The sequence below is a fragment of the Helicoverpa zea genome, chromosome 3, assembly GCF_022581195.2.
Source record: "Helicoverpa zea isolate HzStark_Cry1AcR chromosome 3, ilHelZeax1.1, whole genome shotgun sequence".
Taxonomy (NCBI): Eukaryota; Metazoa; Arthropoda; class Insecta; order Lepidoptera; family Noctuidae; genus Helicoverpa; species Helicoverpa zea.
The window spans coordinates 8,713,040-8,740,299 of NC_061454.1; the positions used below are offsets into that span (position 1 = coordinate 8,713,040).

At 37.0% G+C, this 27,260-nt stretch overlaps 2 protein-coding genes across 2 annotated transcripts in view; one reads left to right on the forward strand and one right to left on the reverse strand.

The window, feature by feature from the left end:
* Positions 1-15,698, reverse strand: part of LOC124646171 (LIM/homeobox protein Lhx3) — a 46,322-nt gene extending 30,624 nt beyond the window's left edge. The window contains exon 1 of the mRNA XM_047186254.1: positions 15,533-15,698. Coding sequence (XP_047042210.1) covers positions 15,533-15,698 — 166 coding nt within the window. The remainder of the gene's footprint in view (positions 1-15,532) is intronic.
* A 751-nt stretch (positions 15,699-16,449) lies between these two features.
* LOC124646308 lies at positions 16,450-22,493 on the forward strand. Its single transcript, XM_047186429.1, has 5 exons — positions 16,450-16,614; positions 16,781-18,945; positions 19,402-20,466; positions 20,552-22,107; positions 22,180-22,493. Exons 1-5 carry the CDS (start codon positions 16,450-16,452, stop codon positions 22,491-22,493), a joined length of 5,265 nt encoding a protein of 1,754 aa, XP_047042385.1.
* Positions 22,494-27,260: the final 4,767 nt, after the last annotated feature.

Sequence of the window (27,260 nt, forward strand, 5' to 3'; positions counted from 1 at the left end):
ATGTGACCGTTATGGATAAATGACCTATGTAGGAAACATTTTCTATTCGTCTAGGGTGAAGCTAAAACAAAAGTTATCCCGACTTGTTAACTCGTCCCACGAAAATCGCATAGCTAAACGGTTGCGGTAAGCTGACTCTTTAAAAATACACTTATAAGTCAGCCATCGTCCTTGTCAAAACGGAGGCACGTGTCTACACTTTTTAATCACGAGAAAAAACAATAAAGTAATCTCTCACAAGTATCGTTTTCACCCGACAATAGAATGTTCGCCCCGCGTGATAATTGAATCGAGAGGGTCTGGCCGACCCCACGGCTCGCGTTAGTGTTACATTTGATTCGTATGTGACCTGCACGGTCTTTATTTTCTGGTGGAAGATACTCTAGCAATTGTTCTCTAATGAAAGTAAAATTATTTCAGTGTGGGTGATCATATGTCTTTTGTTTCGTGATTTAGGCACCTATTTTTTATGATTTCATTTTTAATATAGAGATGCATTTCTTTAAATTGTTTTCATAAATTTTTATAAGACAGATTAGACAGCTCGTAACAATACGAGCAAACAAATTGAATGCCGATCTGAGTGCGTATTGACATAAAACAAGTAGAAACAACGGCGCTATCTCTCAGCGGGCTCCAGTTTGTTTGCTCTCATGGATGGGGTCATTACTAAACTCCATTACACTTTTTGTGCCAAGTGTTTTGGTGGTATAACAAGGGTGAAAACGACCCTACAAAACGAATGACATGCTCTCACTGTTTTTATCGTTTGTGAGAAAGGAAAATATTTTGTACTGACTTTTTGTTAGACACACCCAGGGGTATTGGTAGTAGTCTGATTATAGACGAGGAATTTATAAAAAATAAGTTATTATAAAAATATTCAATTACTAGCTGGTGCCCGCGACTTCGTCTGCGCAGGTTTAGTATTTCGAACAATATGTTTACAAATTGTAGCCTATGTGTTATTCTGATGTATAAGCTATATTATTGTAAAGTTTCATTAAAATCCATTCAGTAGTTTTTGCGTGAAAGAGTAACAAACATCCATACATCCATACATACAAACTTTCGCGTTTATAATATTAGTAGGATTACAATAAACAATTGCTGTAAAAATATAATATACGCGATCTAATCGAGAACCTTCTTGTTTATGTAAAGTCGGTAATAACTCAACTATCAATATTATACGTTAAAAGTTAAGTGAGTTAAGTAAGCGTTACAAAGAAGTCACGAAATACACAAAATACATATAATATTCATATTTTGCGGGTGTGGTGGGATCGTTAGATTGATACTCATCATTTTATTTCGCATAAAAATGTATCGGTTTTAAGCCCTTGTTACAATCCCAATGTTATTATATTTTTATACCTTACATTTAATATTTTATTAGCGAACAAGAGGATTTGCTCAGCGAGAGTAAGCTAATGAAGTGAAGTGAAAACCGAATGGGGGTTCAATGACCTGCCAACGATCTGCACCTTGGCAATTAAGTCGGTGAGAATAATTTAATGAGCCTTTGTCGACCCAACGGACGAAGATGGTTTACGTAAACTGCATTGTGTTTGTGTCGTGAAGGAGGTATTGCATAATAATATGCAAGATTGAATAATTTTAAAATAAATGTCATGTTTAATAGGATTTTAGAATTAGGTATTGCAATACTTTCTAACTTAATTAGAGACTTAAATTGTGCTAATTTTCTTCATAATTTTGTGTGATGTGATGAATCATCGTATAATCCGTAAAACATTTCAATCGAATTTTGCAAGCTATTAAACTAAGTGATCGCATAACATTTACATGCCCTAATACATTTGAATGCACCAAAGAGAGAATTGTCATCAATCTTGAAGGGGTGCGGAGCGCGCCATAATGCGCGGCACATATGGCGTCATCGCTAGGCGTTCCGCTCCGGTGAGCTCGTCGGACCCACATCGGCCAAGTGACCCGCACCGACCTTAGACCATATCACAGATCTCTCAACAAGTGGACACTAGGCTCTAAAGCACCTATTGTAACCACCCCTTTGTAAACTACACGTCAATGACAAATGTTACATTGACGACGCATTCAATGGATGTTATTCATCCATTTGCAAATTACCCGCATTTAATCCGTGTAATCTTTTGTCTGGGATGTTTTAGCAAACAAATGCACCTATGTTTAGAAACAAGTATCGCCTTTTTTGAGCTTGTTTCATCAATCCATTGTAATGGATACCAGAAAATATTCGGTGTTTCAAAATAAATGCCAACATTTTAAAAATTCAGGTTCCTGACCTGGATACTGAACTTTATTTGGCAACACATAAAAGAAAATGAAATATGAAGCACAATTAGATACCTACTTTGTATGTCTTGTGTTTTCTGGCACTACCCAGACCCATTCAATATTTACCAAACAAGACAGCTTATTAAAATTCCTAACTAAACAATAGTAAAACCAAGAAAGAAGGAGAAAAGGCTTTTTTCCTTACCACGACTATTTAACGTGTGGTGTATATAAAAATTATGTCTTCGATTAACTTTGCGTAATGGTTGCAATAAATATTTATGGGTCGGGATTTAGTGCGCAGTGTATCATAGGCATAGGTGTGTGAGGGGAGGACGGGGAGTGCTAAGTGCCGGGAGGCCACATGTCACTCTCGTCGTGCTAATCTCTAGGATTTGCCATCCAATGTCCCTCGGCATCCCCATCCCGCTCTCACCGACGACAAAACGATACATCCATTTCACGCAGCTCATTGAATATTATTGCTCCATGGGGATTTTGAAAATATGGAGCCGTTTAGCTAAAGCCGTACATTGTATCCATCCAGTGGAATTATTCATACGCGACCCGTTGCATTTATCACTTAATGGTATTAGCTATTAGATCGTTTAATCGCACGATTTGCGACTTTATGACGGAATTTAAGTTTTGCAATTCATATTACTGGAATTATGTTAGTGGGCACTTTCACAATAATGTCCATATGTAACATTGCAAACTACTTACGTTCAATGGTTAGAGGTTAGAGTCAATCGAATAAAATATTCTGTGTTATCTAATTTCTATATGAATACTTATTATATTTAAATGGATTGCCTAAAAAAACCTGAAAAACGTAAACCAGTACGTAGGTAGTCTTAACCCAAAACAAATAACAGGTGTGCCATTGTAAAACGTCGTGCACTTTATTAATTGAAGTCCTGTCACGGCACTTGGCCGACATTAAATTCTATTGAAATAAATCAGTAAGTCAATGTCTGTGAGCATAATGATCGCATGGTGCTGTCAGCGCGCCATGCGGCACGGAAAGCACATGGCTGGTTTTCTACAAACAAGTCTAACTACTACGAAACAAAAATTGCAAATCGCCCTTCCGACTTACGAAATAAAGTCGTATTTGCGTTGCAATTCTATTCGCTATATGCAGTGACGTGCTGGTTTTATTGAGTGCATTGCGGGCTCCGGCTTGTCATTGCTTCCCTCCAACCCTAAAATGATTCCATTCTGCCGCCGGACGAGCCGACAGGTTAACTTTTGTTATTCTACAAAAGCCGCGCATTACAGTCCGATTGTTGGCACAAATGTCGGATATTATAAAGCATTTCGTGTTCCCTAACGATTATTTCAAGTGTAAAGTGAATACGCGAATCATTGTAGGGTAATCTTTAATCAATAGGTAGGCTCCTGATTTCCTTTGTGACTTTCAAATATGTATGTGGGTGTTTTTTTTTTTAAGTTCCTTTTTACGGTAGGAAAGTTGTTGCACATATACACAAAACACAATAGGAAACTAGTTAGGATAATTAGACATAGGTGTCTACTTAAGTTTTTTTTGCAGTGCCATTGGTCTTTAGAGATCCAGGAGCTCATATTGTTGTTACTTTTAATTACGCAAGGATGAAAATAAATAAAAAGGAAAAACCGATCGGCATCCTTAACAACAAAATGCATAAAATAAATCAAAACTCACTGGATACATTTTTCCCTCTTTTTGCGAAACCTCTGTCTGGGGGGTATTGACTTTTCATATCAACAAAGAAAACGTGAAAATATTTCTTTACCAAACGGTAAGTCAATAGAGGTTTGAGGCATTGCCCTCGAGGTGGTTAGAGAGGCGCGAGACGGGCGGGGTGCGGGGCGCGCGGGGGGGGGAGGCACGGTGCGCAGCCTGCGCCAGGGGACGGGGGTACTCTTCTTGATTACAGCACTCCCTACAACCCCCTCTAGCCCCCACATTACTCCCCGCCCGCTGCAATACACATAAGCCTACACAATGACAGTCGTGTATAACTTTCATTGTTCAGGTTACAGAAAATATTTAATTTTAACTTACATGCGGCTCGCTAGGAATTTTATATGAATAACTTATGTATTTTAGTGAGATTAAATTTTACAAAAATGTACAATGTTGGTAAGTGCTATGAATTTCAACTTAATTGGGTCGACAGCATAAATTGTGTACCTACTTATTTAGTCAATGGGTACCTACTGGGCATCCTAGCAACTACTTGCATCCTAGTAATAGCTGATGGATCTGATCGATCTAACCTAACCTAACACAAAAAACTACAGAAACAAATCTAGTGAAATACGTGAAGATTCAGGTAGGGTCGCAGGTGGGAGCGGGCGCTGAGATTGTCCGCATCAAACATGCACGAGGCTTCGCCCTGTTCGCTCGTAAAAATGCATATTCAAGCGGAAGGGCGGATGCTTTTAATACTGCGCTGTAATGAGCAGCCGAGGTCGGCAAACTCCTTAATTTTCTCTTTACCGGCCTATTCAGGTAAATTGTTAGCCCTTATTAATTGCTTTACAACGGGAAGGCGGGATCACATAAAACTTTATCGTGAGAGTATTATAAATGACGTGTCTGTCGGCCGTAATACGGTTATGTTTATTAAATTGACGATTAACTTTGGCTTATTTTGGGTGTGCTACTATTTTCGTGATCTTTGAAAATTCGTTTGTAGATCATTTTCGTTTTTAACCCCCGACGCAAAAACGACGGGGTGTTATAAGTTTGACGTGTCTGTGTGTGTGTGTGTGTGTGTGTGTGTGTGTGTATGTGGCATCGTAGCTCCCAAACGGATGATCCGATTGTAATGCGGTTTTTTTTGTTTGAAAGGAATGTCATTCGGGAGTGTTCTTAGCTATGTTTGGTGGAAATCGGTTCAGGTCTTCAAGTTCATCAGCTCGTTTGTTAGGTGTGATAGGAATGTTACACGCTCAGTTTACTTGCAAGCATATGTGGGATCTGAAATTTGAAATACTAATGTCTTCTGGAACCACTGAGCTGGTCTGCTGTTAGGACACGAAGATAGGAGACGTAACCCTGAACTGCCTTTTAGTAAACCCATCGAGTTTGGGCTCATTGAATTTGTCTTGACTGGTTCTCTTCATGTTTCTAATTGACGAGAACCTGATGCTGGAAATGGGATGTGGCGGATGAAACCCCAGAATGGTATATAACCCTGGATCACCAAAGGTTAATCTTTATTGTTTCTCAATCTGTGCAATTCTCCCAGAGCCAGTTTGCCATGAGGATTGTTAAACAGCTTCCTTTGGCCGAGATAGCATATAGCTACCCCATCTTAAAATAAAATAAATTAAATGAAGGAAAAATTAAGTAGCTCCTTCAAAAAGCATGAAATAAAATTAAATTATAAATTAAAAAAACCCCCGACCCAAAAAAAGTACACAAGTATTATGACAAAAGGTTAAAAACGCTAAACCCTATAAAAAGCAAAAAATAACTTTTAACACTACGTAAGTACCAACTAAAGCATGTCAGACTAAACTAAATTTTGACGTGTCGGGGGACCGCTTTTTACCTTCAAAAATACTTACATAAATCAAATGATAGGTACCTACCTAATTACAACATTCGTATATAAAAAAACACGAATCTTAATTAGATAATTAGAGCGGTCCCCCGACACGACAAAATTTAGTTTAGTCTGACATGCTTTAGTTGGTACTTACGTAGTGTTAAAAGTTATTTTTTGCTTTTTATAGGGTTTAGCGTTTTTAACCTTTTGTCATAATAATTGTGTACTTTTTTTGGGTCGGGGGTTTTTTTTCTTTAGACAGGTTATTGGCAGGTATACGTAGGAAGTCCAACAGCACTGCCCTTAAATATTTATTACCTGTCGATCAGACAACAAATGTGTGTGATGAATGGTACGTCATCGTTAATAGATTGAAGCACAATTCATTTCTATTGGTCTACTTCCAATTTTCTATAATAGGAATCAAAAAGCTGGCTACCTCATAATGATAATTAGCCACGCGAACCATAAGCCCCCTTCGAACCGGTAAACGGATACGTAAGCGGATGGCCCACATGCTGCGCTTATTTTGTTTTCATTAAAAGGAAATGATTATTTGGATATAAATATTTGAAGTAAATACTAACCATTAAATATTATTTAAAAAAAACCTCAGAATACTTTGGAAAATCACCACATATACAAGATGAAAATGTCATATTGATACAAGTACAATCAATAATGCTTTAGGTCAGTATACCCAAACTACGCTATATTATATTTGAAATCTACTTCAGAATAAGATTAACTTAAATTGAGAATAATATAACATGTATTCGTAAAATTGTATTCGCCTTTATACATATTGCACACAGCAGTTAAAGCGGTGAAAGATCCTTCAGATTCATATCTGCCATAGTTTTAGATATTTAGATCATCAAGAATTTTATAAAAAAAGGGACCATGTAGCTAAACTAATAAAAACAACAAAAAATACCTTCTACTACAAAGCATTTACCCAATGTATCAAAAAACCTAAAAAAATGTGGCAACTAATTAAATCCCTAACAAATAATAAACCACATCATAGCTGTGTTCCTTCAAAACTTGTTTTTAACTCAAAAATTATTTCAGAACCCAGTGAAAGAAGATGGATCAAAATTGCCCCACGTCCTATAACAATGTGACGTATCTCAAAAAAAAGATAAAAATGTTTAAAAAAATATGGCATACTCTCCAATTCATTTTTTTTACACCTTCATACGAAAAAAATGCTTTAAAAATTGTTCAGGCGCTGTTATGAAAACGTCGTTCATAGAACTATTAATGGACTATTTTATTAAATTAATTTTTTGTTTGATAGAGTATACCTCACAGGTGGTCCCATAATCATCAGGTCAGGATCTGATGATGGAAACCCTGAGAAATTCAGGGCAACTTTTGAAAGTTGTAGGCATGCGAAGAATAAAAACTTGACTATAAGGTGTATGTCTTATAACAATATGCAACAGTGAAGATTTGGAGCTGACCTGATGATGGAAACGAAAGAAGGTCGAGGGAACTCGACAACTGAATATGTGAACTACCTCGTGTTTGGGCTTGTATTATTTGTATTGAATAGACCTTTGCAACAGTGAAGATTTGGATCTGATCTGATGATGGAGACCAGAGAAGAGCGAGGGAACTCGACAACTGAATATGTGAACTACCTCGTGTTTGGGCTTATATTATTCGTATTGATGAGAACTTTCCATTTATGCGGATAGTGACAACTGTGCTTGTCACTGAAAAGCCAAAAATAGGAAGAAGTCGGTGGGGATATAAACTTAGGTACATCCATTAGACACCGACTTCTGAGGTAGTTTACATATTTTGTTGTCGAGTCCCCCCGACCTTCTCTGGTCTTCATCATCGGATCAGCTCCAAACCTTCACTGTTGCAAAGGTCTATTCAATACAAATAATATAAGCCCAAACACGAGGTAGTTCACATATTCAGTTGTCGAGTTCCCTCGACCTTCTTTCGTTTCCATCATCAGGTCAGCTCCAAATCTTCACTGTTGCATATTGTTATAAGACATACACCTTATAGTCAAGTTTTTATTCTTCGCATGCCTACAACTTTCAAAAGTTGCCCTGAATTTCTCAGGGTTTCCATCATCAGATCCTGACCTGATGATTATGGGACCACCTGTGAGGTATACTCTATCAAACAAAAAAACAATTTAATAAAATAGTCCATTAATAGTTCTATGAACGACGTTTTCATAACAGCGCCTGAACAATTTTTAAAGCATTTTTTTCGTATGAAGGTGTAAAAAAAATGAATTGGAGAGTATGCCATATTTTTTTAAACATTTTTATCTTTTTTTTGAGATACGTCACATTGTTATAGGACGTGGGGCAATTTTGTATGGATTGTGATCCGTCTTCTTTGTCAAATATTTAATAATTACTTTTCCACGATAGGACCCTCACTGGCGAATGAAATACCTTCAAAGTTTCATAACGAATGTGAACGCGCTTTACCCACTTCTCCTCTGAATAACGCCGAAGGTCTGTCCAGTTTTAATCCATGTTCTACTAAAGAGATACTCAACATAATCACAAACCTTGATGCAAACTGTAGTACAGGCATAGACGGTATAAATACAAAAACAATAAATTTTGATACATTGGGTAATTAAAAAAAACCCCGACCCAAAAAAAGTACACAATTATTATGACAAAAGGTTAAAAACGCTAAACCCTATAAAAAGCAAAAAATAACTTTTAACACTACGTAAGTACCAACTAAAGCATGTCAGACTAAACTAAATTTTGACGTGTCGGGGGACCGCTTTTTACCTTCAAAAATACTTACATAAATCAAATGATAGGTACCTACCTAATTACAACATTCGTATATAAAAAAACACGAATCTTAATTAGATAATTAGAGCGGTCCCCCGACACGACAAAATTTAGTTTAGTCTGACATGCTTTAGTTGGTACTTACGTAGTGTTAAAAGTTATTTTTTGCTTTTTATAGGGTTTAGCGTTTTTAACCTTTTGTCATAATAATTGTGTACTTTTTTTGGGTCGGGGGTTTTTTTTCTTTAGACAGGTTATTGGCAGGTATACGTAGGAAGTCCAACAGCACTGCCCTTAAATATTTATTACCTGTCGATCAGACAACAAATGTGTGTGATGAATGGTACGTCATCGTTAATAGATTGAAGCACAATTCATTTCTATTGGTCTACTTCCAATTTTCTATAATAGGAATCAAAAAGCTGGCTACCTCATAATGATAATTAGCCACGCGAACCATAAGCCCCCTTCGAACCGGTAAACGGATACGTAAGCGGATGGCCCACATGCTGCGCTTATTTTGTTTTCATTAAAAGGAAATGATTATTTGGATATAAATATTTGAAGTAAATACTAACCATTAAATATTATTTAAAAAAAACCTCAGAATACTTTGGAAAATCACCACATATACAAGATGAAAATGTCATATTGATACAAGTACAATCAATAATGCTTTAGGTCAGTATACCCAAACTACGCTATATTATATTTGAAATCTACTTCAGAATAAGATTAACTTAAATTGAGAATAATATAACATGTATTCGTAAAATTGTATTCGCCTTTATACATATTGCACACAGCAGTTAAAGCGGTGAAAGATCCTTCAGATTCATATCTGCCATAGTTTTAGATATTTAGATCATCAAGAATTTTATAAAAAAAGGGACCATGTAGCTAAACTAATAAAAACAACAAAAAATACCTTCTACTACAAAGCATTTACCCAATGTATCAAAAAACCTAAAAAAATGTGGCAACTAATTAAATCCCTAACAAATAATAAACCACATCATAGCTGTGTTCCTTCAAAACTTGTTTTTAACTCAAAAATTATTTCAGAACCCAGTGAAATTTGTCAAATATTTAATAATTACTTTTCCACGATAGGACCCTCACTGGCGAATGAAATACCTTCAAAGTTTCATAACGAATGTGAACGCGCTTTACCCACTTCTCCTCTGAATAACGCCGAAGGTCTGTCCAGTTTAGGGCACGCCACCATCGTGGCGGTAAGTCCCCTCTTTGAGGAGTGGCTCGGGAGGAGTCACGGCGCCCTCACGTACCGCATGACGCAGGTCCTCACCGGACACGGTTGTTTCGGGAGGTACCTGCACCGCATCGGTCGTGAGGAGGCGCCCGGGTGTCACCATTGTGCGGACAGCCCCGAGGACACGGTGGACCACACAGTCCAGGTGTGCCCCGCATGGGAAGGGCACCGCCGGGTCCTCGTCGAGGCTTTGGGCGGCGGCGACCTCTCGCGTCCGGCCCTGGTTCAGGCCATGGTCCGGGGCGAGAGGGAATGGGATGCCGTCGCCTCCTTCTGCGAAGCGGTCATGCTCGAGAAGGAGGAGGCGGAACGCCAGAGAGTCCGCACCTCTCATCCCGGCCGCCGCGCTGGACCAGGTAGACACCATGGGCGCCGGGTGTCGCGAGATGACTCCCGGCCACCGTAGGCGTGGGTCTGTGGGCGGTGAGTTCGGGTGGCTCATCGTCCCTCTGTCTTTCTAGACGACAGACCCGTGTCGACGGCGCGCGTTGTTCCACGCGCTCCTCAAAGAGACGTCAGCAACCCCAGCGGGGCCCAGCAGGGCCAAGGCCTGCCGGGGCTGCGGGTTGTTCGAAAGAGATACCGCGGCCCTGGTACATAAAAGGCCTATGACGGAACACGACGATTTTAGTCAGTAAAAGTCTGACACTCCCTCACCGCTGCTAACCCACAGCGGGAGGGGTCATTTGATGATTTTACGTCGATAAAAAAAAAAAAAAAAAAAAAGGTCTGTCCAGTTTTAATCCATGTTCTACTAAAGAGATACTCAACATAATCACAAACCTTGATGCAAACTGTAGTACAGGCATAGACGGTATAAATACAAAAACAATAAAATGCATACAAAATTTAATAACAAATAATTTAAGCGAGTGTTTCAATAATCTTATGGCCGAAGGGAATTTTCCTGAAACATTAAAACGAGCAAAAGTAACTCCTATCTTCAAATCAGGCAATGTCACTGATCCCGGTAACTATCGCCCAATTTCAGTTTTACCAGTTCTGTCAAAAATATTAGAAAAAATTATCCATACCCGTCTAGAAACGTATTTAAAAACCATAAATTTTTTAACTGATCGCCAATACGGTTTTAGATCTCAAAGTAATACCACAACAGCAACAATTGATCTCGTTAACAAAATAAAAAATAATATAGACTGTAAAAATATATGTTTAGGCATATTTATAGACCTAAAAAAGGCGTTTGATACAGTTTCCCACAAACTACTTTTAATGAAATTAGAATCTATCAATATAACTGACAAAGCCCTAAAAATGTTCAAATCATATTTAACAGACCGTTCGCAGGTGGTGAAATTGGGTAATTACCAGAGTGACGCAAGACCTGTAACTTTTGGTATTCCACAGGGATCCATTTTGGGTCCCTTACTCTTCCTTATATATATAAATAATATAAATGATATAAAACTACACGGTCATCTTACCTTATATGCCGATGACACATGTCTATTTTACTTTGGGCCTTCGATTCATGACATTATCTCACAAGCCCAAGAAGATTTAAATTCCCTATTTACCTGGTTTCAGTTCAACCTTTTAACTATAAACACTTTAAAAACATGCCATGTAATATATAAGGCAAAAAATAAACATATTCCCCCATTTAATCCACTTACAATAAATAATGAGCCGTTACAGCTAAAATCCTGCGAAAAATATCTTGGGCTTAGAATAGACAGCTCCCTCTCCTGGACTGTTCACATTGATTACGTCAAAAATAAGCTTTCGTCATTAGTCGGAGCACTGCACAGTATAGTCAGATGTATTCCACAAAGATTACGATACACTATATATAATTCACTAGTGAAGCCACATTTGTTATACTTGATTGAAATATGGGGCAGTGCACCAAAAACAAAACTGTCACAACTACAAATCACACAAAATAAACTAATAAAAATGCTTTTCAACTATCCATACCTAACAGAAACGACAAAGATATACAAAGACACAAAATTAATGAATATAAAACAATTATACACTTACAACATATGCATTTTCATCAGAAAAGTTCTTAACAAAACCATACACTCAAATATTACTCTTACACAACACAAACAAGTCACTCAACGAAGTACCCGGCGAGCAAGTCTATTAGTTTTACCAAAAATAAGAACAAATTATGGCAAAAAAATGCTCACATTTGAAGGAGCACAGCTTTACAATAAAATACCTTCACGCATAAGAAACCTGCACTCATTCAACGCATTCAAATCTCAACTTTACAGATATTTACTAAATATAAATCAAATACCCGAAAAATGAATGTGTTGAATGGGACTTGTTTATTGTCGTGTTTTGTCCAGATGTTGTCGAACCTAACCTTACCTACCTATGTTGTTATGTTCTCAAGTAAGTGACATGTATGTTTTTATTGAGAATAAAGATTCTTTAAACCTAGATCATAAATTGATGTTAGAATTTACAAAACCTAATTCTCCTGGTGATGAAAATATGTAAAAAAACTTAAGTAATCACTTAAATAATCTTCGAAGCCTTTAAAAAATACCAATCTCATATAACAAAAAAATAAAGGCATAACTTGATCGTCTTAATCGACATGGAATACACCGCTAAGCCCTGGCTCCGACAGAGCTGGCGTACCATTTCTCTGATTGATTAAAACGCTAACAAAGGGATAATGCTGATCACTGCGAGCTTTGTACTGAAGCCCTTTATGTACAACGTAGTCTGAGAGTAATCAAACCAGCCCTCTATAAAAATCACCCACGGAAATTATAACTTTCCACTGCTCTCCCTTTTGTGTTCGAAAATATTGTGGGACAGAATATTTGTATAGAGATTTTCGTCTCAACAAAAATAATTATTGTTTGATGTTTGATTATATGTTTAGACACTGCGAATGTTTGTTGGTCTTCATTTCACTTTATTTGTGGTTTTCTTCTGTGCTTCATATTTTTTGTTTTGTGTATTATTTTTTTTTCTATCTAGCCACCATTCACAGTAGTTGCTCGCACTCATATTGCAAAGCAATTAATGGAAATGTAATCGGCAATATAATTTTACAGCATTGCTGATTGTACCTTAGTGTTTTGTGCCTCGCCTGGTCATACGTACATTTTACATAAAGTGTCCAGTATGACCGTCAAAGTCACTTACAATTAAAACGACTATGACGATAAGGCAAGCATTAGGTAAAACGTAGAACCTAATATTGTATAATCCGAACGCAACTCCCAACCCGCATCCCTATTCCCAAAGCGTAGATTCAGATCCCATATTCGATCGTAGAACAGTAATCATAGTCAGCTGGTTTAAATCAGGTGAGCTGAGGTGAGAGTCAGGGGTCCGAAGCCCGATGCACGACAGATGTCGCCCCCTGCGGCGCGGATGATGATCCGGCCCCTACTAAAGTATGCCTCATAAACTTTGTTGTTATGAATTATTTGATATTTCAGACGCCAATTACGTTGCTGATGTATGGCTGTTTCCTTGTACTAAGTTTGATGTGGCTTTGTTAGTTTTCAGAAAGTACTGTTCGTAAGTTTGTCTATTGTGAATGTCAGTACAGAATTTCCCTAGAGAGAAGTTATATAAATAAACATATATTTATTTTATATATTTTAAATTATTGAATAGTAGAAAAATGTTATTGAGACGAAATGTGTGCCCATCATCAAAAATACAGAGTGAGATTTTTTTATAACGAGGCTACTGTTAGTTAAACAAACCATTTAGAAATCACACCAAATATTACAGACAACAATGACACATTATCAAAAGTAATAAGACATTAAACCAAAATGAACGGCAGGTACGATTCACCCAGAAACCGCCGAACAAAAGCTGTAGTGGAAACCGGAAGGAGGCGATTCGCCGCGCACGCGCCGCCACGTGCTCACTTCCGCTTTTAATGCGATAATATAATAGGAGACATCTCCTCGACGTTTAGTCAAAATACTCTGTAAATATTTACCGCGATATTTTCTCACACTTTTTTAATAAAACTGTTGATTCATCGAGAGAAAATAGGTTACGATTCACACGGCTTTTGTGATATTGTTTTTGTGTGCCGTCAGTTGTTGCTTTGTTTTAAAATATTTTTTAACATTTTATCACTTAAAAAAGATTAGAATTGACGTGAGTTTTGAGATTGTTACCTAAAGGATATACGAAAAAAAACCGCAATAATATTTTTTCTCACGCAGAGATCAAAGCATTTTGTTATTTCAGTATAATAACAAAGTAATGTTTATAATAGTGGGAGATTAATACTGATATAATAACTGCGGCCGCCGGCGCCGGGCGCCGTCCCCGCCGGCACGGCTGCGGCAGCCGGCCTGACTCCTTGTAATCATAGACTTCAATACCACAAGGGTATAATCCCAATCATTCGTAAACTATTCTATGCTATTTTCGCATAAATAGCACTGAAAAATATTTTTCTGGACATAAAAACATAAATCCACTTAGGTATCAGAAAAATATTAAGTGTCACTTTCGTTTACTGGTAAAAATTACTGTTAATTCCTACGTAATATTGTAGCAAGGTACTTAATTTTCAACAAGACATATAAAAAGGTATTGAATACAAAATATACCAAGTATTTAGGTAAGCAAATACTGCTACTGTATAGTGCATTAATTTACTAATAGGTGCGTTATCGGCATAATAGCACCAGTGTACGCTCTTGTCTGGTGTTAAAATCAAAAAAGGCCCATCGGCACTCCTGTAGAGCACTTAACTTGATTATACGAAGCCGTACCGTATGGTGTGCGTGGGTAAGCTATGGAAACAGGGCTGCCATAGACGCGTGCCGAGTCCTTCAGTAAAACCCTAGCACGTGTCCGCAAGCCCATAATTATAGGCTTTACCATGTCGCTAAACTATGTTTAACATCAAGATAGTGCCGAAAGGACACGAGCGAAAATTATTATTTCTTAAAAAGTCGGCATCGTCAGTTGTAAAAGGTGACTAGGTAAGTATCTAACCTAGCATATTTTCTAATAAATGAACATTACTTATATTGTACCTCGTTGTGGAAATTACCTGCTGCAACTCAGGTAATATAGCCAATTAAGATTTAAGCACTTTGATAATATGACAACATTTATTACTTCTTTGCCTCAATGCAATTTTTCATTGGTTTAGTTTTATAATATTGAGTCATCATAATAACAATAAAATATAATTTTATAAACAAATTATATTATTGCGTTTGACTATAACTTCCGTATCGCAAGAATTTACCATTACTAATTTATTTATGAAGTGTTGATTATGTAATTATCCTGGACAATAATTGCTTTATAACTAGATATACTAAGTAATCAAAAGATGGACCTACATCATCAGTCATCTGTTCAATAAATTGTTGATAATGTTCGGTATTAGGCTATGTTTTGCTACTTGCTTCACACAATTCCAGCCAGGCCGAGCCGAATGTTCAGTGGAAAAATACAACGCTTTGGAGTATGTATTCCCATAACTAGGATTGGTCTACTGATCAAAAAGTCCAAAGATAGGTATATAAGTAAAATAAATGTTATAGCTAAAAGGCTCTGGCTCTGTTGAGCCGAAAGCACAGCCCATAGTGTATAGATCAGCAAATAGCAAAACACGCATTTAGCAGCTTCGATGCTGCCAGCTGATCTACCTTCGAGTGCTTTGTTTCTGGCGAGCAGTGCGAGCAGCACGTCGGGCGGCGGCGGGTCGAGCGGGTGCAGCGGCTCCAGGGCGTCCATGGCAGCGTCGCGACGCACCTCGCACCCCGCCACCACCTCGCCGTACTCAGCCTCCATCAACCCGTCACTACGTCCCATGCACACACTGTAAACATCCAGCGCCGGCTTCTCGACTTAGCATCCCGCACGAGTCGCGTAAACAACACGGTCGCACGAACACCTGTGCATGGTTCCCGGCCGGCAGGGAGCGGCTGCAGCGGGCGTCCCGACGCGCCCGAGAGCCGGAGCCACGTGGCGGCGCCGCCCACGCCCGCCCCTCGCCGCCACACTCTCGCACCGCGCCGCCCTCCTGCCTCCCATTGAGAAGTCATTTTTTACCCCCTGAATCTGATAAACCCTGGGGCGAGCGGGGAAGCGCGGCGGCGAGCGCGGCTCCCCCGCCCCGAACTAATTTGCTGGAGTCGTACGACACACCCCGGGTACTTACATCCATCTACAATATTACTCTAGCACGTTATCCCGTTCGCGGGGGCACTTCGTTTCTAGTCATCTAGTCATTGTGATGAAAGAAATTCTGAAATCGTAACAATATTTTTCGTTAAAGATTTGGTTATAAGTAAATTATTCTGTACGCCTTCCTCTATTTAATATTTGCTGCATAATTTTACTGGTAGATAATAAAAATATAAAAATAATTCCCGTTAATTTCATTTATCTATACATTTTCCAATCGTATTTTTTCTGAATTTAATAATATAAACTCAATGCGTTCTGACGATAGAACATTATGTCATAATGACATTCACTAACTACTGACGTACGGTGTTATCGACAAAGTTGTAGTATTATTTTTTTATAATTATTTATTTTAGAACCAGTCTTTAGAACTATGTCCAAATGTAATAATTATAATCCTGACAATGTGTTTAAACGATTCAAGGTTATAGAGTTCCCGCCTTCTTTCGTTGGTCTTTCGACAAAACAAATTCTCGATGTGGATGTGGATCTCAGAAAATCCGCTTATCTCAAGACAATGTGCGAAGGACGCCTAATGGTAGTTAACAACCTCACCTTAATCTAAGTAAAAAACAGGATCTTAATCGAATAAAATCTTATAGTAGTTTTCCTAACAATTATACCACTGACATCGCTGGGTTTACCCACGTAAACATTACGCACAGAGATCGAAATATAGTGTAATAGTTTTTGTGCAATTTCAGGAGTTTGATGAAGCGCGTCACATCTCTGCATCTCATAGGGCATTCAATATAGAACCTAGAAGTGATTCCACTGTTGAAGTAACGTTTCAACCTAAAAATGAATGTGTATCTAGAGCAAAACGCAAGATGCAAATTGACAATAGATTTGTATTCGATTTACGTTTGATACAAGTGGATGAAATAAGGTGTTGTGAAAATGAACTCCACGCTGAAATTGGTCGATATTACATAAGTGGCCAGTACGAATATTGCCAAGTATCCCACTATCCCAAAGTACTTAACTTTGGCCATGTAGTTATTAATAGTAAAGTGACGAAGTACATTCGTATTCGAAACGAATCGAGTTTGATTGCTGCTAAAATGTGGGTTGAGCGAGTGACGTGTTTTGAAGTTTCACCAATGAAATTTACGATACCTCCAAACTCATCAGTTAAGTTAACCATATCAGTCAAGCCGACTTGCTTAAAGGTTGCAAGGACTTTTTATTTCAAAATAAGAAATCCTCACGACGAATTGTTTGAATCCAATAGTGAAAATGCATCTGATTTAGACGACGTTTCCAACGTTATTGATTATGTAATAACTAATAAAATTAATATATCTTACGACAAAATTCCAAAAGTGATAGTGGTTGAGTCTTTGCACAAATTAACAGAACAAGAACCTCGATATACTTACGTAAATGAAGAAGTCGGAATACAAAAGGAACGAAGAGAAAAAGCGAAAAACTACATTGAAGTCTGTAAAATGGCAAATGCAAAGAAAATTATCAAAGAAAAATTCACAACTGGAAGAGATCATTGTTGCACAAAAATATTGAACAATATTCGAAAACTAGATGCACAATTCTGTCGTCAAACTATTATTAAAATTACACCTTATGACTTATTTAATGTATTGTTTTTCCCATACTCTTTGGATTTTGGAAAAGTCGCTGTATCGACTTACGGAGAAAGTGGTTTAAAAATTAAGAATAACACAAAATATGATATATCTATAAAAATGATAGACGGTACCGGTGTTTTATATACTGAAAATAAACTTGCAGAGGTTGTTATTAGATTGAAATCATCAGAAGAAACTACATTAGCAATCTTTTGCAAGGGCTTTAAACTAGGTGTATGCGAAGGTACTATTCATTACATAATTGATGATATTTACAGAGGAAAGCACTCGTACAGCATGGATGTAAGTAATCCTTTGCTAATGGTACAAGAAAAATGCTTGAAATTTGGAATGGTCACTTCAGAATGTTTTGTAACATCGGTTCCCGTACGAATATTTAATGATTTCAACATCACGGTCGACTTCAGTTGGGAAGAAGGATCCCCAGAGGCTCCATTTGAAATATTGCCAACTTCTGGCTCCATAGAAAGTCACAGTTGTAAGATATGTATTGTTACATACGTTTCTAAATCAACAAAATCAAAAAACCACGAAGTTAGTTTAATTTCTAAAAGTATAACCACTCAATGTATTCCGATGGAATTAAGCATTGCAACACGTAAACTTTCTATTAAGTTTTTACAGCAATCTGTGATATTTAAAGATATTCCATTAAACTTGGAGACAATAGAAAAAGTTAAATTAGAGAACTCATCAAGAGAGATCGCCTTATTTCACGTTGTGGAACCCTTGATTCCGGGTGTAAAGATTGAACCAATGAGTGGCATTATTCGACCAAAAATGATCATGACTTTCGATATCATAATTAAAATATCATGCGTTTTGGAATTTGCTTTTGATATTTTTATTAGAATCAACAATAAAGAGAATGTTGTGTTGCCAATAAGTGGAAATGTAGTGGAACCAAAAATTGTTATACATCCTAAAAATATTTATATGGCACGCATTCCATGCTATATGGTGACATACGTCCCAATCACTATCCAAAACTTTGGCCCTGTTAAATCTGAAGTAGACGTTTTAGATACTGGAGATGACAATATATTTGATGTTTACGTGGCAATCGGAAATGAAAAGCAAAGAGTGTTCAAATTTTATGTGGAAGCTGGACAATCTAAAATTGTGTTTATCAAAGTATGTGATATATTTCGCAGAGAATATGAAATGTATATTCCATTTAAAATAAATGGACTATTAGGACCTCCTAATAACAATTCTTGGTCCACAGAACTTCATTACTACATCGGCGAATTCGAAAAGTAAGGGTATTTTTTCATAAAACATCGAACACAATGTTCATTCATATTTTCTTACCTCGTACGTATTATTCCATAACTTACCATCTGCCTATCCTTTTTCACGAAGGAACTCGTCATGAAAAGATGGTTGCCATACAATGTATTGGTAACATTGCTAAACCCAATCGATCGATCGACATAGCCACGAGCTTCTACATATTATTCTACCATACTATAATCGTCGGCACGAATCTTGAGCGCTGACCTTCTCCTGTGCAGAAGTAATTTATTGGGTCCCTTTTGTGGTATGAGGTGAGGCGCGGGGGCGGGCTGGCCCGCAGCGCATCGCATCATAGCCGTCACACGGGATTGGTTCTTTGCTAATAAATCACTTCTGCGCAGGTGAAGATCAGCACTCAAGATTCGTGCCGATGATTCTAATTACATTATGGATTAATACAAAGTATTTTTTTTCAGATGTTATGAAAATAACGTGAAAGTAAAGTTGAAAACTGTGAACAAAGACATTAGTTACTGTCGCATAACGGGTGTAATTACCGTTCCATGGATAGCATTTTCTGTTGAAAAATTTGAACTGGATTTTGTTCAGCATGGTAGAAATGCGATAAACTTTGAAATGATCAATATATCAAAGTATAGTTTATTTGTAACAATAATAACATCAAAATTAGCGCCTTCTTTCTCGTTAGAGTTACTTTCGGATCCTGAAGAGAACGGATCACTAACCGTAACCGAAAATAACATAAAATTTGAACTGGAGCAGGAGCAACAAGCAGAGTTTTGTTTGACATTCCATCCAAAAGGTCACGGAAAATTTGTCACAACTGCCGTTTTGTATTTGGATAAACATATGACTATACCTTATTACAACTTAACGTTTGTTGGGAGGAGAGAAACGCCGCTGATGACACCCAGTGAGTACAGAATAATATTCCCACCTTGTTATGTTGGAACCGAAATAACACGAATTATCACTATCGATATGGAGGAGGAATCTGACTTGGATTCATTCAACTGTTATTTTAAAGAGGATGCGAGTCTTATAGTTGAATTAGTTGACGTTCAAATTATTGAAAAAAATGAAATGCTGCATACGATCGTTACGGTTGAACTGAAAGTTTGCACTCAAGCGCCTTATATTGGAAATGTGATCGTTCATTTTAATCATGATTGTGGCTCAGTCTGTGATGTTGAAGTCCATTTTTGTGTCACATATTGTCTAATCACCTTGCATGCTAATCACCTTGTTGAACCTGAGGACAATCCCTACCCTTACTTTCCGTTGAGGAGCCAAGTTAATCTTTATGACTACTTAACGCAGTGTTCAAAATTTTTGGAAAAATGGATGTTTCAACAAGGTTTTAGAAGAGATTTGTACCCAGTCATACCCGATACATTTCACGCATTGTCGTCTACGTTGTCGACACAATCTGGTACAAAGACAAAAGGCATAAATGTATCTTACTTGAATTTTGTCAGGAGGATTGCAGGCCCTCTTATGAAGCACGTACGAAAAATATCGTTAGTACCCAGTAATACTTAAACGTATGTGTATTTGAACGAGTACAAGTAACTTATTTATAACATATCCTTTATATAATTTCAGTGTTCATGGTGTTGACGAATCATTTAAGTTTGTTAAAGAAATTCACGACACATATAGAGAAGTCATTAATTTATTGAAATCACGAGGTGCCAATTTGTGGGTCTTACAAGCGAAATACCTCTTGAGTTATGAACAATTCGTAACTTATTCGGAAAATGTTGCGCCAAAGTGCAATGCAGACATTGTATTAACACAACAATTGACATCAGATGTTGAACTTTTTAAAAGGTTAAATAAGCAAAGTTGGCTCGACTTCATCTTACAAAGTTACAAAGTTTTTGTCATGGACAGTTGTTTCTTTGAATGTGTTTGTGTTAGCACTCAACCCAGAGACATAATCAAAGTGTTAATTGACTGGTTCAATGAACAGATATTGATTCAACATCACAAACTCATCAAAAAAAAGAAACCAGTAAAACTAATCACCAATATAACAACAGACTTATCGGATGGCATTGCCATTGCGTCGGCCTTAACGAATTATTGCCCATTTCTGATGGAACATTTTTCATTATTCTGTGAGGTGCAAGATAAAAGCATTGAGGGAGACATTATAAATAACGCGTGCCTGATTATTGAAGCTATGAACCTATTGAAACTTTATTTTCCACTATCAACTAAAGACTTTTTTCAACCTAATTATTTACAAATGCTGTTTTTGTCTATACACCTTTATGTAGTATTGCCAATGTTTAAAACAAAAGATACGATCAAGTTTCAGCCACCACTTTTAAGAAGTTCTTCACGCTTAATCGCAATATGTCCCACAAGCCAGGAATCGCTCATATTTAGTTTTATGATTCTTAACAACCATAGAAACAATTTTGTGGTTGAAAAGGCTCCTTCACAAGATAATGGAAAGAAGATGTTTTTAAGCGTTAAATATACAGCTAATTTTGTGTCTGAAGAAAGCTGCATTCTCCTAGTGCATGGTTACAATAAAACTCGAATCTTTGACACATACATTGTATTTATGCTACGTGGACATGTCGGAGTGTTGAATCCAGTTAGAAAATGCAAAGTGACTGGACCATTATATAGACCTAATAGAGTTGATATTCTGTTGTCATCACCATTTCTAACGACGGCCATATTTCAAATCCAAATCACAGACGCGGAACCATCAATACCCGTATATTTTGAAGAAACACCGAAATCTAGATTTTACTTACGACGTTTAAATTTAATTGACAAAGAAATAACTTTGAATGGTGCACCAAAGGAACAACAAGAAATAACAGACCATAAACTGTATTTGCAAATGATATGTCTAAGTACCCAAGTAGGTAACTCATGGATTTGGTTTACGAGTGACATTGGGCAGTTTTTTGTGAGAGTAACGACACAACCTCGTTGGGATATACCGATAGACAGCTTGCAAGCAAAAGTGCAATCGTGGCCTATGGACCCCTGCAGCTGCGGGGAGGCTTGCGAGTGCTACAGAACTACTGTACTCTTGATACCGCACCGCAACGAGTTGATGGTTAAAGCCATGCGTTATGCATTACTCGAACATGCATCTGGCGCCATGATGCAAATATTTGATCAATTAATTGGTAAGCTCAGTCCGTTTCAGCTTTTAATGAGTTAATCCCTCACACTTTCTATTTTATGTTTCATCTCAACAGAAACAACGACTGGCAAAATAATTCTCACTATGTTATTTGAAGAAGGAGGAACCACTATGTCGGATGTGAACCATATTCTTCGAAGCAGCAACTCGTTCAGGATCAGCTCCCGCGCGTTGACGCCGCGCATCGAGCGCGTCACACTGTCGCACCATAGCAACGCGATGTTGGCGCTGCCCGTCACTGTCCCGGCTCATGACAAGTTTGAGAAATATTCGATTACGTTTACTTCTGATTGTGGTATGGATATTCGTACTTACAGAATATTCTTCATTGAATCCAGTGGAAACTTAACTTCCGAGACAATGTTGTAATGAATATGTAAAATTGAAGATATTTTTTAAATATCGGGATATAGAACAGATTCGTCTACTAAAACATATTTCAGATTTTTTACCTTTTTATGGGTATCAAAATAAATCGGCCCAACATGTAAATCCTGTTACCGAGTGCACGCTTGGCCGATACAAATATTCGTTCGACAAGTTAGTCACAAAATGCCAATTCATTTTTTTCGATAAATACTCGTTTCCACTTTTTTGAACAGCCATTAAGTGGACGATGACGCTTGTCTTTTTATTGGTTACGAGAAACCAGTAAGTAAAACTGGAAGCTTACCGACTCGAAGTCTGTCGAATGTCTGTAGATCCTGCTTGTAATCAATTAAAAACAAGATGTTGTGGGCCTGGCACGATCCTCAAGCCACTGTTCCTAGTTATTGTGATTTTAGTATTTTTAAATTTTGTTCATAACTATGTAAATCATTTATTTTTATTGATGCATATACGTCACTTCTTAATAATTTAGTTTTTTTCTTTAATTTATGTAAACGGTATTCAAAAATAAATCTATTTTCATATCGTTGAAACTTAACTACAATAATTTTAAATTGCGATTTTTCTCGAAAGTAGGTAATTCCTACTAGTTTGTGCTAGCAACTTTACCTATCTGGGTCTTAGGAACTACTTCCTATTCCTGTTATTCTGTGATTATTCTGTGATTACTACCAAGTTTCATCAAAACCGTCTAGTAGTATTTCCGGACTTCATCATCAGCCTATAGCAGTCCACTGCTGGACATAGGCCTCTCCAAGTGCACGCCACTGAGATCGATTTCGTATTTCCGGACTTACGCGTTTTTAATACTACATAGTACTATTTTCATGATTGAGGTAATTTATATGTAAAAATAGATACCTATTGTAACATTTTTTTCGATAAAATATATTTCATAATTTTTATTTCAATGTGTTTTATTGTAAAATAGCAATTAATGTTCCTAAATACATATACTTATCTACCCTTAACATAATATATAAAAAAAATTAAACCTTTTTGAAAATTAGCTTCAAGAATTTCCGCAGGTAGAGTTAGTGCAGTTAGAGTTTCCGCAAACTTTATTATACACACAGCGTATACTAATCCATTTATCTATCACCCCATTTGTTAGTCAGTATTTGACGGAAGCGACAGGCGGCGGCATTCGGTCGGAAACGTGCAGCAGAGATGCGCGTGCGCCGCCTCGCCTGCCGCCTTGACCGCGCCACTCAGCCGGCACGCTAACTTGACCGGTCATGGCAGACGCCACATGACACACGGAAACCTTTACCTTACTCAAAACTAGGTCACCATGTTTTTTTATCATTTTAGGTGCTTACGTTCAAGTTTATGTTACGGGTAGTCAGAAGCCAGTAAGTCTGACACCAGTCTAACCAAGGGGTATCGGGTTGCCCGAGTAACTGGGTTGAGGAGGTCAGATAGGCAGTCGCTTCTTGTAAAGCACTGGTACTCAGCTGAATCCGGTTAGACTGGAAGCCGACCCCAACATGATTGGGAAAAAGGCTCGGAGGATGATGACGTTCAAGTTTATGTTTCCGTCCCTAAAAATTAAGAGACCTTAAAGGAGTCTATCAATTACAACGTAACGTACTATGACCGTCATAGGAACGTCTCAGGATCGAAAAGCAACGCGATATGCTTTACTATGCCTACTTGAGTGTTTCAATTATATATCGTATCCATATGTTATATATAATTAATGTATCGTATCTATATGTTATATATAATTAATGTAAGCAGTTTGCATCGGCTCTCGCCGACAATTGTTTGTAAAATTGAACGCATACCATGTACTTACGCAACGCAGCGTCTGGTGGGCATACCCTCAGTTGCACAAAGCTCCATTAAAGTTAAAGCTTTATGAAATCTATTACTGATACTTTTTATCTATTTAATAAAAAAAAGAGTCAGCAATTAATAGATTTAAAACTGACGGTAAGTCTCCTACTTTTCGAAACAAAGATTATTTTTTGCTTGACATGTTCCTATTTTTTTATTTATTTATTTATTATTTCAGCAATGTACAATTTTAATATAAACATTTTCCCACAAAACCGGTTTAGCGGTTTGACTATTACGGTCGTAGTATGATACGTTGTAGTGGGTAGACTCCTTAATATGTTTTCGTTTCCTACTACATACCATAATCCTACGTTTATATTTTTATCATTATAATATGTTTATGAAAATAACAAACATAGTTCATGGCACTTAGCAGTCACGCCACCAGACAGATAATACTTTTAACGATGAAGGAAAATCCTAATTATAATGTTCATACAATAACTTTTTGCCATCACTTACCGATTCCTATTTATGAACTAATGTGTCTTAGTAATTGGAAGATTCGAGCAAAAACTAGATTTGTACTTATGTAGTTATGTAAATACCTGCTAAGATGTCATTATCTTTCATGTTTTTGTGTAATGACTCCGGGAATGATGCAGTCATGGGTTTATTCGGCCGGTCATCATTATCAGACGATAACTTCATCGTGGTCAATAAATATTATCGTAAGAGTAAATTAAAATCATAGCCTGAAAATAACTTCCAAATCATTATCAGCTTAAATTGGCTCTACTGTGCATGGATATTTAAAAGTATCCCAAATGTTCACCAGTGCCTCTGTGGGACCCACAACAATAAAATCTGTAAAATTCTTAGCCGATGAACGGCGCAGTGCACCTTATCGGTACATTGAAAATACGTACAATCGTAACAATCGGTTGTATTAATTAGTTCACAATAAAGCTTTATCTTTGAACTTGAACGTTTACGTCTAACTTGTCGGTTGAAATATTCAAGTGCAGCAAAACGCGTGCATAGTGCCCTTCACCTTTTACAAATAATTCTGCGCGCATAGGTCTATAAGGAAGAAAAAATACGACGAATATACATTCACTGTTTGGCTTTATAAATCAAGTTGTGGTAGCTAAATGGTTAATACCCGTTTTATTTTTAAATGCGTAAAACCGGCCGCCTCAGACGTTACTGGAGTGCGTAAGTGGCCCGCAAAATAATATTAAGTTATAGGCAGGACTGGACTTATTCCTATTCTAAACTCTAACTAACGTATATAATATATAAAGCTTCAAAACGCTTCTCTGCCTTCTTCTTTCCGCGACATATGAGGCATGAGTAACATCAATATATTTATCACTAGCCGTTTTCCCGCGGTGGGAACTACTGCCCCCGTACCGGGATAAAATTTTGCCTATACTCAGGGAAGAGTGTAGACGTAGCTTTCCAAGTGTGAAAGAATGTTTCCTATTTATTAAATTAGTATAGACACAAGGGCTTCTCAAGGGTATCTGCAACACTCAGGATGAATTATGATTAAAAATTTAATTCTTAGTATCCAAACAGAATGCAATTAATTTTGATTTTTTTTAAGACCTCGTTAGATTTCCAAAATAACAGGACAAAATAGCAACACATAAATTTTTATTTAAAAATCACTTTCATTTTATGCAAATCTGTATTCCAAAATATTTTGGAAACTTTTGATTTCACTTTGTTTTTAGTGAAATTCAAAATACCTACTACTATATGTAGGTAGTATCGGCCATTCCGAGAATACAAGATAAAATATAAAATATATTTACTTAACTACTTAGTTAATAACATTATGAAGCTTATAATTCCACAAATGCTTACCTAATTACAAGAAACCAAGCTACCCCTGAAAATGTACACTAAAATATAACGTTCTTCTTGTGGTGTTGTCATTTGACCTTCTTGTAAAATAGGTACGTAAATCAAAAGTGGACAGGAAAAGTGTTAAAACAGAGGAATTAAATTATCTTTTCATACAAAAGAATCATTGAAAAAAAGCGAGATCATTGACCTACTACTCTGTATTCGTAAGTTGTTAAATGTGTCGAAAAACAAGTTGCAGTCATCTCCCGAATTATGAGAAACGCGGCGAAATATTACACTCTCTACTGAACCGTGACGAGCTTCAACTCTTTTCTGCATTTCTTGAATGAAAATATATGAAAGAAGACATTAACTTGTATTTATTTATTTTATACAATGTACACACTATACATATATACAAACTTAAACTACTTATCTTTATACAAAACTAAAAATAAAATACTATATACAAAATATATATAAACATAAAACATAATATAAAAGGGCATCGATCAGGCGTCGAAGTATTCCTCCGCATCACTGTCCTCCGGAAACGTGCCCAGAAGACTGGCTGCATTGCCACGTTGAATGGCAATGCTAATTCTTTGTCCAAAGAATAAGCCAGCCCTCTGGTCACGCGAAGCGTCGACAAGCCTTTTCGCGATGTCCTTGTAAAGTAACCGCGAACTCGGGCCCCACGGACATTAACTGTATTTATATCACGTAATTTTTTAAAAATTTTCTAATGATCTGAACTGATCATAAAGTATAACAACAATTATAAAATCAGAAAAGAACTCGAAACGGAATGCCTGCTCGATATTAATATAAGACGACTTAATTTAAAATTGTACAAGTGAAAATCTATTTTGCTAAAGATTTCTGATGCATAATTATTTGATAGGCAAAAAAATGCAAAACAGTTTGATTACTTATCGTGTGATTTCTTATTTAAAGTCATATATCTTTAAATTAGAATTATAATAAATAGATATACTTAAGGCTGCCATCTCGAATTTGCCAAACCCGGATTAAAAAAACAAAACGATTAAAAAACCAGGACATTTGGCGTAAATCGCATTTTTTTCCCGGACGAGCCCGAAA

Coding starts and splice junctions, on each gene's coding strand:
- LOC124646308 (XM_047186429.1), top strand. CDS start 16,450: ATGTCCAAATGTAATAATTATAATCCTGACAATGTGTTTAAACGATTC. Junction 18,946..19,401: donor TACATCGGCGAATTCGAAAA/GTAAGGGTATTT, acceptor ATTTTTTTTCAG/ATGTTATGAAAATAACGTGA. Junction 20,467..20,551: donor AAGCACGTACGAAAAATATC/GTTAGTACCCAG, acceptor ATATAATTTCAG/TGTTCATGGTGTTGACGAAT.